The sequence below is a fragment of the Dipodomys ordii genome, unplaced genomic scaffold, assembly GCF_000151885.1.
Source record: "Dipodomys ordii isolate 6190 unplaced genomic scaffold, Dord_2.0 Scaffold28, whole genome shotgun sequence".
In the NCBI taxonomy this organism is placed as follows: domain Eukaryota; kingdom Metazoa; phylum Chordata; class Mammalia; order Rodentia; family Heteromyidae; genus Dipodomys; species Dipodomys ordii.
The window spans coordinates 8185078-8198933 of NW_012267244.1; the positions used below are offsets into that span (position 1 = coordinate 8185078).

General features: G+C 35.7%; 1 protein-coding gene across 1 annotated transcript in view; it reads right to left on the reverse strand.

Annotated features, from left to right (window-relative positions):
* The window catches only part of Atg10 (autophagy related 10), a 267153-nt gene that overhangs the window by 169146 nt on the left and 84151 nt on the right, over window positions 1-13856 (reverse strand). The window contains exon 3 of the mRNA XM_013015839.1: window positions 12087-12194. Within this exon, the coding sequence (XP_012871293.1) occupies window positions 12087-12194 (108 nt within the window). The remainder of the gene's footprint in view (window positions 1-12086; window positions 12195-13856) is intronic.

Genomic DNA, 13856 nt, shown 5'->3' on the forward strand with positions numbered 1-13856 from the left:
GATTCCTCAGCACCACATAAGCAAAAAGAAAAAAGCCGGAAGTGGCGCTGTGGCTCAAGTGGTAGAGTGCTAGCCTTGAGCTGAAGAGCTAAGGGACAGCACCCAGGCTCAGAGTTCAGGCCCCATGACCGGACCCCCCCACAAAAATTCATCCACCAATAAGGGAGAATAATGAAGGGGTGACATTGATCAAGATGCACTGTATTCGTAATCTGACTTATGGAATTGTAACCTCTTTGTACACTACTTAACAATAAAATTTAGAAAAAAAAACAGGTAATTCTAAGAAAGGGTTTGGCCAGCCAATATAGTCAAATGTGATGTGGTCAAGGAAAATGAACACTTGATATGGAGAGTTCAAGGTAAACTAGAATGAAGAGGAAAGTAATAATCAAGGTAAAAAATAATTTTTTCTTACATACCTTTTTGTTGAGTTAAAATACAAAGACTATCTCTGCTCTGTTATGACCTCCCTTCCATGATAGATGCAAATGTCTGAAAACGTAAGCCAAAAAATGTTTGATCCCTTAAAAAAATTGGCAATGACAGATGGGTTTGCAAGACTTTCTCTACTAGCCTAATAAGCAGCAAGAGAATTATTTACTAACTGAATTCATTCAACTTGATTTCTCTGTAAATATAGATTCTCTATTGCCTTGACAACAAAAAATAGAATACAAGCCAAGAGTCAGTGGCACATGCCTGTAATCTTAGCTACTGAGGGAGGATGAGATCTGAGGATCATGATTTGATGTCAGCCTAGGCAGGAAAAACTGTGAGACTTTTATCTCCAATTAAGCATCAAAAACACTGGAAGTGGAGGTATGGCTCAAGTGATAGAGTGCTAACCGAGCAAAACATCTCAGGAACAGTACCTAGACTCTGAGGTCAAGCCTCAGAAGTGACCCAAAAAAAGACAAAAAGACTCAGACACAAAATAAAATAGGATGATGACATTAAGAAGCCATTTAGGCTATTGAATCTTAGTGAATCAAGATACTCTGAATTTTGCAAAGTGGTATTATTGAGGTACCAAAGAACTATACAAGAAATACATCAGAAGACAGAGCCTGACCCTGCCACTCTAACTACTGTGTTTCATAGCAGAACATTAAATTGAATTAAGATTTCTAAATCATAGATAGTTCAAATAGTTTTAGTGACATATCTCTATATGTCATTTCTTATGAATAGACAAAGTGTACACTTTTCTCACATATTAATTAAAGGAATAGTCTGTATAACAAATGTTATATAGAGCATAATAAGCCCCAGTTTTACTAGATTTCAAATCATAATCAGGTATGAGTAGTTTTCATAGCATTCTATCCTTTCTCCTCTCAAACACTCTACCATTCTATGGAATATATTTACACTTTAAATAGAGTTAGAATTTACTTTGTCTTTGATCTTTCATAATGCTTCAAGAAAAAAAAAACACAAAAGTAGAATTGAAGCCAGGCACCAGCGGCTCACTCTTATAATTCTAGCTTTTCAGAAGGCAGAGATCAGAGGACATGGTTCAAAGCCAGCCAGGACAAGAAAGTCTGTGAGACTCTAATCTCCAATCAACTACCAGAAGGCTGGAAGTAGAGCTGTGGCTCAAGTAGTAGATTGCTAGCCTTGAACAAAAAAGCTCAGGGACAGTGCCTAGGACTTGAGTTGAGTTCAAGTTCAGGACCAGCGCCTCCCCTCAAAATAGGATTAGAATCAGTAACTTAATAAACAGCTATGTCCTGAGAGAGTTTATCAGCATAAATATTTAGTGACTATATCCCATGTTTTCCTTTGTTATCCCCACACAATAACATAGCTCTTTCTGGCTTTTCCCCCAATCCTGGCACTTGAATTCAGGGCATGGGCACTGTCCCTAAGCATCTTCAGCTCAAGGTTAGTGCTCTACCACTTGAGCCAACATCTTCACTTCCAGCATTTTAGTGGTTAATTGGAGTCTCAGGGACTGTCCTGGCCAGAGTGGCTTTGACCATGATCCTCAAACCTCAGTCTCCTGATTAACTAGGATGAGTATGAGTCACCAGGCATGAGTCATCAGTACCCATCTACACTTTCTGATATTTTAATGCTGCTTTAATAATTACATTTCCAAATACTAGGGGTAATCATGCTTATTACTCATTTACATTTATCACAATGTCTATACTTCAGTCTCAAAGTATCAGTTCCTTTACAGAGAAACTGCTAACATTTACTGAGAAGTGGTTTGTCATTTGTACTATTTATAAAAAATAGTAATATTCTGACTTATAAGTCTATTTTGAACATACAAACTAGAACTCATCCTAGAAGCCACTTAATAAAATCCTGAGGGCAAATGAATATATGTGAAGCCCCAGTTACCTCAGAAGAACATCATCCTCTGAATATGTTCTTTGGCAATTGAGATCATCTCCTGGTACTGATTCTCAGCTTCATGCTTCAGGGAATTTATGATAGATGGGGTTTTTGGTAAGGGCCTCACTATAATAGTCTACCTGTCCTGGTCTAAGGAAAGTCTCAGTTAGTGAACTACAAGGCCCTAGGACAAAAATCTGTTTTTTTCCAGTAGCATACTATTACTGATTTTATGACTCTATCATTTTCAACCTGGGGCTCTAAAGTAACGGAAATAGTAAATGAATAAATAAAATATGCTCATACACATCTCAGATACCTCTGCAAAAGAAAGAAATCAAATTTCAGAAAGAATGAAAACTCTAATAATATACAAATTATTAACTAACTTGAAGTTAAGTATGACTGTATTAATAAATAAGTATAAATTGTATTAATCAAAGGACAAAATTGAGGTCATCTATATTTTATGAAAATGATTCAAAATTTTATAAATGAATGTTAAAGACAAAAAAGAAAATGCAAAGCAATGTCAACTAGCAGAGTCTACAGAAAGGTTTTCAGATATTTCCTTCTAAATATTCATTAATAATTTTCACTCCTGAATATTGTCACTATCTATGTGCAATATTTATCCCAATGTTTCCTTTTATTGAATGACTTAGTACTAAGCATGATCAAAAATTTATATCTTATCTGTTCACTCCAGTGTCTTTAGTCTTGATTAGCTAGCAAGTTATTTTAGAATCTTATAAAATATTGTCAAAGTTTAGCAGCTATTTTGCAACAATAAATGCAAATTATAAAAGCTAATTTCATTAAAAATTACTATTAATTGGCATATAGAGGGTATACTTTCAAACTATCATTTCATAGATAAGGTTCCAGTAAGATTTTTTCACAAGAAATTATTTTCAATAAAGTAGACCAATTGTTGATCAGTTTCCACTTCTGTTAAGTGATCATATCTGAATTCTCCTAGAGTTCAGTTCAATCCAAAAATTAAAGTAGTAGCACCAACATTCACTTGTAGAAGAGTCACAAGACATGTTTTCCATATTTCTATCAAAAATATTTAATTATCCTAAGCTAAAACAATGGAGTTGTGTTTTCTGTTTAAAACAAAATATGCTGTTCAAAACTTGCATGCTACAGTCAAGCTTGTTAATCCACAAATTCAGAAATTCTGTAAGCAACATTATACTCTTCAATAAATACCATATGTAATATAACTAAGAATTCCTGCTTTAGACATACAAAGATACTGCCATTCATTTAGTAAATTTCTGCTTATTATTCCATTCCTTCAACTGTCATTTAAAATTATATTTAAAAATGTAAAAATGGGCCAGGCCCCAGTAGCTCACGCCTGTAATCCTAGCTACTCAGGAGGCTGAGATCTGAGGATCACGGTTCAAAGCCATCCAGGGCAGGAAACTCTGTGAGACTCTTATCTCCAATAAACCACTAGAAAACTGAAAGTGGCATTATGGCTCAAGTGGTAGAGTACTCGCCTTGAGCTGAAGAGCTGAGGGCCCAAGCCCAGAGTTCAAGCCCCACGACCGACTTAAAAAAAAAAAGTAAAAATGGTAGAAACTATGACTATAAAAACTTTAATTTTCTGAAGTAGTACTGTGACTCAAGTGGTAGAGAACTTGCCTTGAGCTTAAGAGCTCAGGGACAGTGTCCAGGCCCAGAGTTCAAACCCCACAACCAACTTTAAAAAAAAACTTTAATTTTCATTATGTTTCATTTGTGTTTTTAAGTTCTATAATATTTACACACTATTGTAAAAATCTGAATCCACGTGTTTTTTCCTATTACCAGGATTGCTGGTTCAGGACAGAGTGGGGGAGTTGGTTGTTTTGTTTAATCATATGAGGCCAATGGAAAACGAAAATTGAAAATTATTATCAGCATTTTTTTTGAACACCTCTAAATAGAAAGTGTGAGGTATACATATAGAACTCTTTATTGGCCATTAAACTATTAAAGAGAATGTAGAATTCCTTTATCTCAGTCTTCTATACAATTCAGGATTCCTTTCTGAAATATTTGAAGCCAGAATCATACAATGGTGTCATAAGGATCATTTGCAGCATAAAATCAATTTGAACTGCACAAGATACTTTCTTTTCTTTTCTTTTCTTTTTCTTTTTGCCAGTCATGGGGCTTGAACTCAGGGCCAGACCACTGTCCATGAGCTTCTTTTGCTCAAGGCTAGCACTCTACCACTTGAGCCACAGCACCACTTGTGGCTCTTTTTGTTTATGTGGTACTTAGGAATTGAACCCAGGCCTTCATGCATACTAGGCAAGCACTCTACCACTAAGCCACATTCCAGCACTAGCTGTCATAGTTTTGATTCCCTTTAAGGCTGGTGCACCTGTCCCCATTCAACTATTGCAACTGCTAATTGATAACTCACAGCAGCAGCCTTCTTTAGAGAATGATTTCCATCTGCACTTTGGTTAGTAACTGACAGGCATTGCAATGATGGTAACCAAGTACAAAAGGCCAGCCCAGACTCAATGGCTAACGCTAGGACTAATTGTGTGATATGGTTAGCATTCTAGAGCTGAGAAGAGTAAATTTTGTTTCTACCTGAGACAATATTCTTCCATAACTTTTTCTTGGCTCCTTCCTACTTCCCCTACTCATTTTCATCTAAGACCACATCTGTCATAAATACTTGAACAGTCTTCCATTCTTGTCTCAAGCTCTGTTTCTGGTAAACACTACCTAAGACTTCTTTCATTCCATCAACATCATTGCAGTATTGGCTCTGGAATGTATTGTATTAACTAACCATCTTAGCTGTGCAGCATCTCAAATTTGCTAAGCTATCTATTATGTACTAGTGGTGATTCTCGAAAGTGCAATTCCTTGACCAGAAGTAAGTAAATTCTCAGACCCACTCCAAATCTATTGAATGAAAATTTCTAAAGCGGGTCTAGCAATTTGTTTGAACAAAATGTTAAATAACATAATCATTTGTTTCAAGCAAGCCCTCACGTAATTCTAATGCCACTAAAGTAGTACCTACTACTTTTATAATACTTAAGTCCATGATCTCTAAAGTCAAACTTAATCACTTCCCATACTCCCTAAGGCAGCTTTTAGCTGTTTATTTTTTGGTGGTATTGGATCTTGAACTCAGAGCTTCTCCCTTGCTGGGCAGGTACTCTATTATTTGAACCATGCCTCTGGTACTTTTTGCTTTCTTTCTTGTTTTTGTTTTTCAGGTAGAGTCTCCTGGTTTTTCTCTGGCCAACCTAACAGTTATCCTACCTATGGCTTCTTAGATAACTGAGATCTGGCAAAGCATGTGCTACCATGCCTGCATATTGGTAGAGATGAGATCTCTGTTTGCCCCGACTGGCTTGGAAACATGACATTCTTCATATCTACCTCTCAAGTAGCAGGGATAACAAGTTTGAGCCACCATGCCTAGCCTATTGTGAAAGTTTCTTAACATGTGTGGTTTAAGTTTTCTTATTTATAAAATGATAATACTAAGTGTTTATATCATAAAATAAATTAATACACACAAATCTCCTAAAACAGTGTCAGTAGTCAATGCTCAATAAAATCAATTTGCGTTCTCTGCTCTTTTCTAGCTCTTTCTCAGCTCTTTCCTTCTCTTCTCTTTCCCAGCTCCCTTCTCTTTCGTAGCTCTCTCTTTCCCACCTTTCCCAGACGCTCTCTTTTCTAGCTCTTTTCTCAGCTCTCTCTGCTCTTTTCTAGCTCTTTCTCAGCTCTTTCCTTCTCTTCTCTTTCCCAGCTCTCTTCTCTTTCCTAGCTCTCTCTTTCCCACCTTTCTTTCCCAGCTCTCTCTTCTCTTTTCTAGCTCTTTTCTCTCTCTTTCCCAGCTGACTCTCCCAGGCCTTTCCCAGCCATGTGGAGGGCCAACCTGGCCTGGTCCCAGCAGGTCTACTGAATAAACCTACCCCTTACCTAAAAAATAAAATAAAAAATAAAATCAATTCGCTTTTTCTTACTATTGCCAGCTGGGTTTTCAACTATTTCACTAATAATTTTCCATAAATTAGTCATATTAGTATTTATTATCACGGACTTTTATAAGGATTTAGTAATTTAGAACTACTATGGAAAATTAGCACATAATGGAAAATCAATACATGTTCATTATACATATTTATAGGGATTAAAATATTAGTATAAAAAGACATTAATACTGACATAATGTTTATTAAAAGATAATCTGCTTAAAGTCATTGATAAAAATATTGATTGAGGCTAAACAAACAGAGGTGTTCTCTAATGCCACAGAATCTCTTCTCAAGCTTAACATCTATTCATTCATATATTTAAATTCCTCTGGGATGGTTATTCAGCTACCTATGAAAACGTTCATTACCAATTTCAGAGAAAATTATAGAAAAATTATTTTAGCCCTTTGAGTATTGTATTTAAGGATTAAAAAGTGTTTTCTCCTAAATTTATGCTTTATAATGACATGACCTGTAATCTAAGAATTTATCACTCCCCAGAGTTGTGGCACCTCATGATAAGTGATGGCTGAAAATGAGAACTAATATTGTTTTAAACAATTGTTTAAAAGATGATGAAACTAAGCCAGGCACCGGTGGCTCACACTTGTAATCCTAGCTACTCAGGAGGCTGAGATCTGAGGATCATGGTTCAAAGCCAGCCCGAGCATGAAAGGCCGTGAGACTCTTATCTTCAATAAACCAGTAAAAGCCAGAAGTGGCGCTGTGGCTCAAGCAGTAGAGCGCTCACCTTGCGCTTAAGAGCTTAGGGACAGCCCCTAGGCCCAGAGTTCAAGCCCCATGACCGACAAAAAAAAAAAAGATGATGAAACTCATTAATGATCACAAAAGTACCAGTCATTTTTATGACTGATAGCGTCTTTCCTATAGCTGGATTTGATAATTTTCATAAGTTAGAAACATATAGATCATGAATTCTTCTATCATGGATATAATCTTCTTCCTGAATCAATATTTATTTCTGAATTTTGCTTCAATATTTCTTTTTGAGACAAACAGTAGATTCATCTAATTGCATTCTACCTAAGTGCATATCTAAATTGTCATGATACTTTCTCTTGATGCCACAAATAATCTGCAGGATAAAATAAATTAAATCTGAGACAATCAAAAGTGAAAACTAGTGAATTTTATATCATCATACTGATAATTATACTGAATACATTAAAATTATACATAAATCTATGATGAGGGAAAGACTTTAGGACCATAACTATATTCAGTAAAGATCTAGGAAAATGAGCCATCATATATGCAGTTAAAATGAAATTCCTCAGCTGTCTTAATTAGTCTACCACTACTTTTAGTGAAAGTCACTCTCAGTTTTGTCATCATCAGAATCATTCTGAGATACTGATACCTAACTATAGGTGAAGGAATTTATCTCTAACCTGAAAATTCTTTGTTTCCTCTAAAAAACAGAGACAGCAGTGAAAAGTTTAGCAGGGTGCTTTTTGTTTCTCCCTTCACTTCCTGCTCCTTACTGCATGATAACGAAACATTTTATTAGTATTAATAGCACTTCATACTTACATCCAACCAAAAAGTAAATAACTATATATGAAAACTAAGGTTTATTAGAGGTTACACAGCTAATATGTGGCTGAAAAATCAAAAGCAAAACTTCTAAGTCTAGTACTATTTCTAATTGTGTTGTTGTTATAATGCAAATAAGGCAATCTGAATTTACATGAGTTATCAGACCAGTAACACTAGAACATTAGAGATAACCGAAAGGTAAAGGGCTGATCATCAAATTCCATTCCAACATTTAAAACATAAACTAATAAAAACATACTGAAAGTTTCTCTCTTTAAACATTCTTATTCTTCTATGTAAATTTACTATTGGAAAAAAAAAACATCATTCTAGCAGAAATGAAATGTACTAAGAAATGAATAAATTCTGCATAATTTACTGATAACCCAGTACATATCAATATACAGATCTATATGATCATTAAGATGAAATGGCTTACGAAAGTAACCAAATTAGAAGGCTTAGTCAGGGTTTTTGTTGTTGTTGTTGGTGGTGGTGGTGGGGCTTGAACTCAGGGCCTGGGCCCTGTCCCTGTGCTCTTTTGTTCAAGGCTAGCACTCTATCATTTCGAGCCAGAGCTCCACTTCTGGCTTTTGAGTGGTTAATTGGAAATGAGAGTCTCAAGGGGACCTTTGTAGACTGGCTTGGAACCATAGTCAACAGATCTTAGCCTCCTGAGTAGACAGGATTACAGGCTTGACTCACTGGTGCCCAGTAAGAACATACTTTTTTATTTTTTTTTTATTGGTCCTGGGGCTTGAACTCCAGGCCTGGGCACTGTCCCTCAGTTTGTCAGATCAAGACTAGCTCTACCACTTGAATCACAGCACCACTTTCGGTTTTCTGGTGGTTTGCTGAAGATAAGAGTCTCACAACCTTTTGTGCTCAGGCTGGCTTTGACCCGTGATCCTCAGATCTCAGCCTCCTGAGTAGCTAGGATTACAGGCATGAGCCACTGGCTCCTGGCAGAACATATATGCAAAATCCTTGAAGAGAAAAAAACAGGAATAAAACATATTTTAAGGGGAAAAAATGACTCATAGCTAAGAAAGTCTTATCTGAATGGAAATGAAAAAACTATTTCTAGGCCTGTAGTATATTTGTATGTTACATACAGGATCTTTCAATTACTGTTCCTGCTGGAGACTGGAAAGGAAAGCAGATTTACCAAGATGGGTATTGTACTATCTTATCATCTTGAAGTTTATAATCTTCCTGTGTTACTTGTGAATGGAAAGAATGAAATACCTTAAAAGAACTTCAAAGGGCTGGGGAGGTGGCTCAGTGGTAGAGTGCTTGCCTTGCATGCATGAGGCCCTGGGTTTGATTCCTCAGCACCACATAAGCAGAAAAAGGCAAAAGTGGTGCTTTGGCTCAAGGGGTAGAGTGCTAGCCTTGAGCTGAAGAGCTGAGGGATAGCACCCGGGCCCAGAGTTCAGGCTCCAAGACCGACAAAAAAAAAAAAAAAAAGAACTTCGGAAATGAAAGGTATATGGATGGTGACTCCAAACGGATCTACTAGACAAAGCAAAAATATCCCAAGGACTTCAAGGGGATGAGAGAAAAGAGATAAATGTTAAAAGAAAATAGTAAATATTTAAAATCCTAATTGGCAATAGATAGTTTGGTATTAACTACATTTGAATACCATTAACATAAAAATATCTACTTTGTTCACTTAACATGAATATTAAGTAATCTTCTAGAAGGTCTTTTTAATAATTCTATCCCTCATAAAGATGTGCCCTAACAAATAATTACTTTTATACATTATAGTTGCTCCCATTTTCCCTATCATAAATAGTAGTGTAATTAATAAATATATTTCTAGGAAAATCTTTGTACATTTCTGATTTTTTATGAGTATGGGTATGCAATTTACCTCAATGTAAAAGTTTTGCAGATCAAAAAATAATGTATTTTGATGGGTAGATGAATAGGTATATAATAAATCAAGCACAGAAAAATGTTAATTGTAGAATCTGGGCGGTGAGTATAAAGATGTTCCCTGAAAATTTCTTTCAACTTTACCATATGTTGAAATTCATTGGAAAATGTTAGAAGTAAAAAATGGAAAAAATTATATTGTATGAGGCTAAATTCCTAGAATTGAAACGAATCACATATAGCATGTGCACAATTTTAAATTTTGTAATGTTAAAACATCAACTCAAAATTGTCAGTTCCTTCACACTGTCAACACTTTTTAGTGCTTTTAAGCTCTCTGCCAACTTGTTAGAGAAAAACTGGAATTCATTTTTTAAATCATTATTTCTATGGGTTTTTTAACTAAAAGTTAATATATAATGAACTGAAAAGTTTCCTAACATGCTTGGCTTCAGATTTGATGTTAGTTATCTGAGCCATGAAGCATTACTCAAAATTGAAGTACTCACTTAACTTAGTGCCAAGCACAATACTGTCAAGAATAACTTTATACTGGAAAAAGGTAATTTCAGACCATTATCAGACAAGTAAAAGGGCTAATGCCTAATTGCCAAATTGGCCTGATTTAACAGATTCTCAGAAAGACTCTTCCCATTTTACTAGGATGTTTAGAAAATGAACATCAGTAATTTCTACTTTTCTGCTGAAACAATTAGGTCCCACTAATCTTCTTTCAGAATTCAAGTATCTGTCAGACATTGGTGATCACATTTGTAATGCTAGCTACTTGGGAGGCTGAGAATGGACAGTTCCTGGTACAAATCCAGCCTCATTAACAAAAATCTGTATGACTCCATCTCAACGGAGAGAAACTAAACACAGTGTTAAGTGATTCTTAACCCAGCAAAAGGAGAAACTAAAAATTGGTGGATCAGGGTGTAGACAAGCTGGAAAGTACATAATATTCTATTTTTAAAATAATCAGTGAAAAACAGGATTGTAGACATGGCTCAGGAGTAGAAAAACCTACAAAGCAAGTATGAGGCCCTCAGTACAAATCTCAGCTTTAAAAAATGCCTGGCTGGGCACCAGTGGCTCAAGACTATAATCCTACCAACTCAGGAGTCAGAGATCTGGGGATCTCAATTTGAAGCCAGCTCAGGCAGGAAAGTCATAAGACAAAAATCCAGAAGTGGAACTGTTACTCATGTGGGAGAGCAATAGCCTTGTGCACAAAAAGCTCAGGGACAATACCCAGGCCCACAATTCAACCCCCCATGACTGGCAAAAAAAAAAAGGAAGGAAGGAAGAAAAAAAGCCAAAAATGTTAATTACTATGCATCCAGAGAATACAATATCATGGAGCCATTAAAAAGAACTATGGAATTATGCATTTACTGATATGGACAGATGTCCATGATATTTTAGGTCATTCCAATATGCATGGTAGAAACAAATAGAATGATAATTACTAAATTACTAAAATGTTAATGCGTTTACCTATCAAAAAGTCTATGGAAAATTTTTTTAACCTTTTATACATTTCCATGTTACTTATTTTTAGAGTGGTATGTATTTTTTAGCAATAAGAAATATGAAAACACTATTTGCATTTTGATAAAAACAAAATTTTATATTTTACAAATCACCCAATATCTTAATAAAATTTAATTCAGCAAGCAGGTCAAAAGAGTATGAGAATGTTGATGACACTTCCTTTGTACAACTACTTAAAGATAATTTTTAAAAACTGTCAGATTTAATTTGGCAAGTTTCTCAAGTCAATAGTTGAACTATCTAAGGAATAACCTAGATCATATATTTCAAGTGGCTAGAAAAAAGGGTTTAAGGCAGACCAGGGAAAGCGTTCCCCAGTAAGAACTAAGTAGTCTAAGGATAATACTAGAGGATTTCATTGAAGAAAAAAATCAATAGTCAACAAAAGGTATTTTGTGGTCTTCAGATTCAAGGGAAACTAAAAGTGTGAAGGCTCACTACAGCCAAATAGGACTCAGTGAATACAAAATTCCTGCTTTCATTATTATACAAGAAAATAACTTTATAAATGATGTTCCCATCTCCTCCTACAACAGGCTCAGGATCCAGGAGCAGTAAATTTTTTAAGTGTATATATATACACATATTTATGTATATATATACATATATATATGTATGTATATATATATATATATATATACATAGTAATGGTTCTGAATTCTAACATTATTCTTCACAAATACTAAAAAGGAGAATATGGTGTGTTAAGCTACTTACCTCCATGGGAGAACATGTCTGTACACTAGCAGATTTTCCTGGATATGACATTGAAGTCTCATTTTTTATTTGAAAATGTGTTTTACACATGTACCCATCACAGCAGTCCTGTGTTCCATAACCAAAAAAAAAAAAGACAATTAATTTGAAAATTCAACACTAAGAACCACCAACTCCCAAGTTTCAAGCTAAGCAAAGGAAACTAAGTATACAAATGAGATGAGATGATATGGTTAAAGAGCCTAGTCCAATGTACCCTGTGGGCCAATAAATACAAATCTTGTTCCCTAACCTCTTTGTTTTCCTAACTTCAATATCCTCTACCTTTTTTTGGGGGGGTCGGTCGTGGGGCTGGAACTCTGGGCTTGGGCGCTGTCCCTGTGCTCTTCAGCTCAAGATGAGCGCTCTACCGTTTGAGCCACAGCATCACTTCTGGTTAATTGGAGATAAGAGTCTCACAGACTTTCCTGCCCGGGCTGGCTTTGAACCGTGATCCTTAGATCTCAGCCTCCTCAGTAGCTAGGATTACAGGCGTGAGCCACCGGTGCCCCGCATCTTCTACTTTTTTTTATCCTACTAGACCATAGAACCAAAGTCAGACAGCAAAACATTTAAAAACTTTTAAACTTACCTAAATATCTTGTCACTTAGTTAATAGTGATGTGCATGGCTTTTATAAAGAAAGAAGTTTTCAGGAAGATTTGCAAGGGATAATGAAGTTATAAGGAAGCTTTTGTTTCCAATTCTTTTTTAATCTAAGAACTTTATTAAATGTCTCAAGGAAGCCAGAGACAGTGGCTCACTTCTATCTTCCCAGTTACTGAAGAGAAGAGAAATTGGGAAGATCACATTTCAAGGCAAGCAAAAAGTTGTCAGACTTAATGGCAATGTCCCTATCATTGTGCAATGAAGGATCATATTCTAAAGTTTGGATCCCAGGCAAAAACATAATAATTCCTAGAGAATGAAGCTAAACCAAAGTGACTAGGAGTGTGGCTGAAGTGGTAAAGTACCTGTCTTGCAACTCAGAGCAAGGCCCTTAATTCAGACACCAATACTACCCAAACAAAACTCACAGGGAGGTAATTCTATGGCATCTGCCTGAGAACCTCAAGGAACCTGGACTTTTCATTCCCCTTACTTCCACTTTGGTATACTGTACATTAAGGAAGTTTTGTCTTATGCTGCATTCCTTTTTCACAGAACTTCTCTTCGAAGAGTTTCAGACAATGACCACAATTTTCATCTATGTATTGTGGGAAATGTTCTCCAAGCCCCTCACTAATTGTATTTCACTATTTTTTGCAGATGCTAATAAATATATTAATGGATGATGTTCATCTAATTATAATCAGTTCTATTTTTAAGGTAAAACATGATTCCATAGAGTCATCTATAAGGATATAGTATCTCTCTGTGCATAACCATACTTGCAACCCAAGGAATATTAATTCTCCCTCAAATTATCACAATAATACTCACATTTTAGCAGAATTAAAACAATGACAAGAAAAAAAGTTTTTTTCATCTTTTGACAAGAAAAGGAAATTTTGGATATTGAGACACATAAAGGTCTAAGAAAGCCACGTGAAAATGGAGATTGCGGTGGTGCAATTACAAGCCAAAAAAAATTCAGGATTGCTGACAACCACCAGAAGCTAGAAAAAGGCAAGAGGGCTCTTCTCTAGAACCTTCAGAGGGAACATTATCCTGTCAAAACCTTGGTTCTTGACTTTTATCTTCCAGAACCATAAATTTCTGTTATTTTAA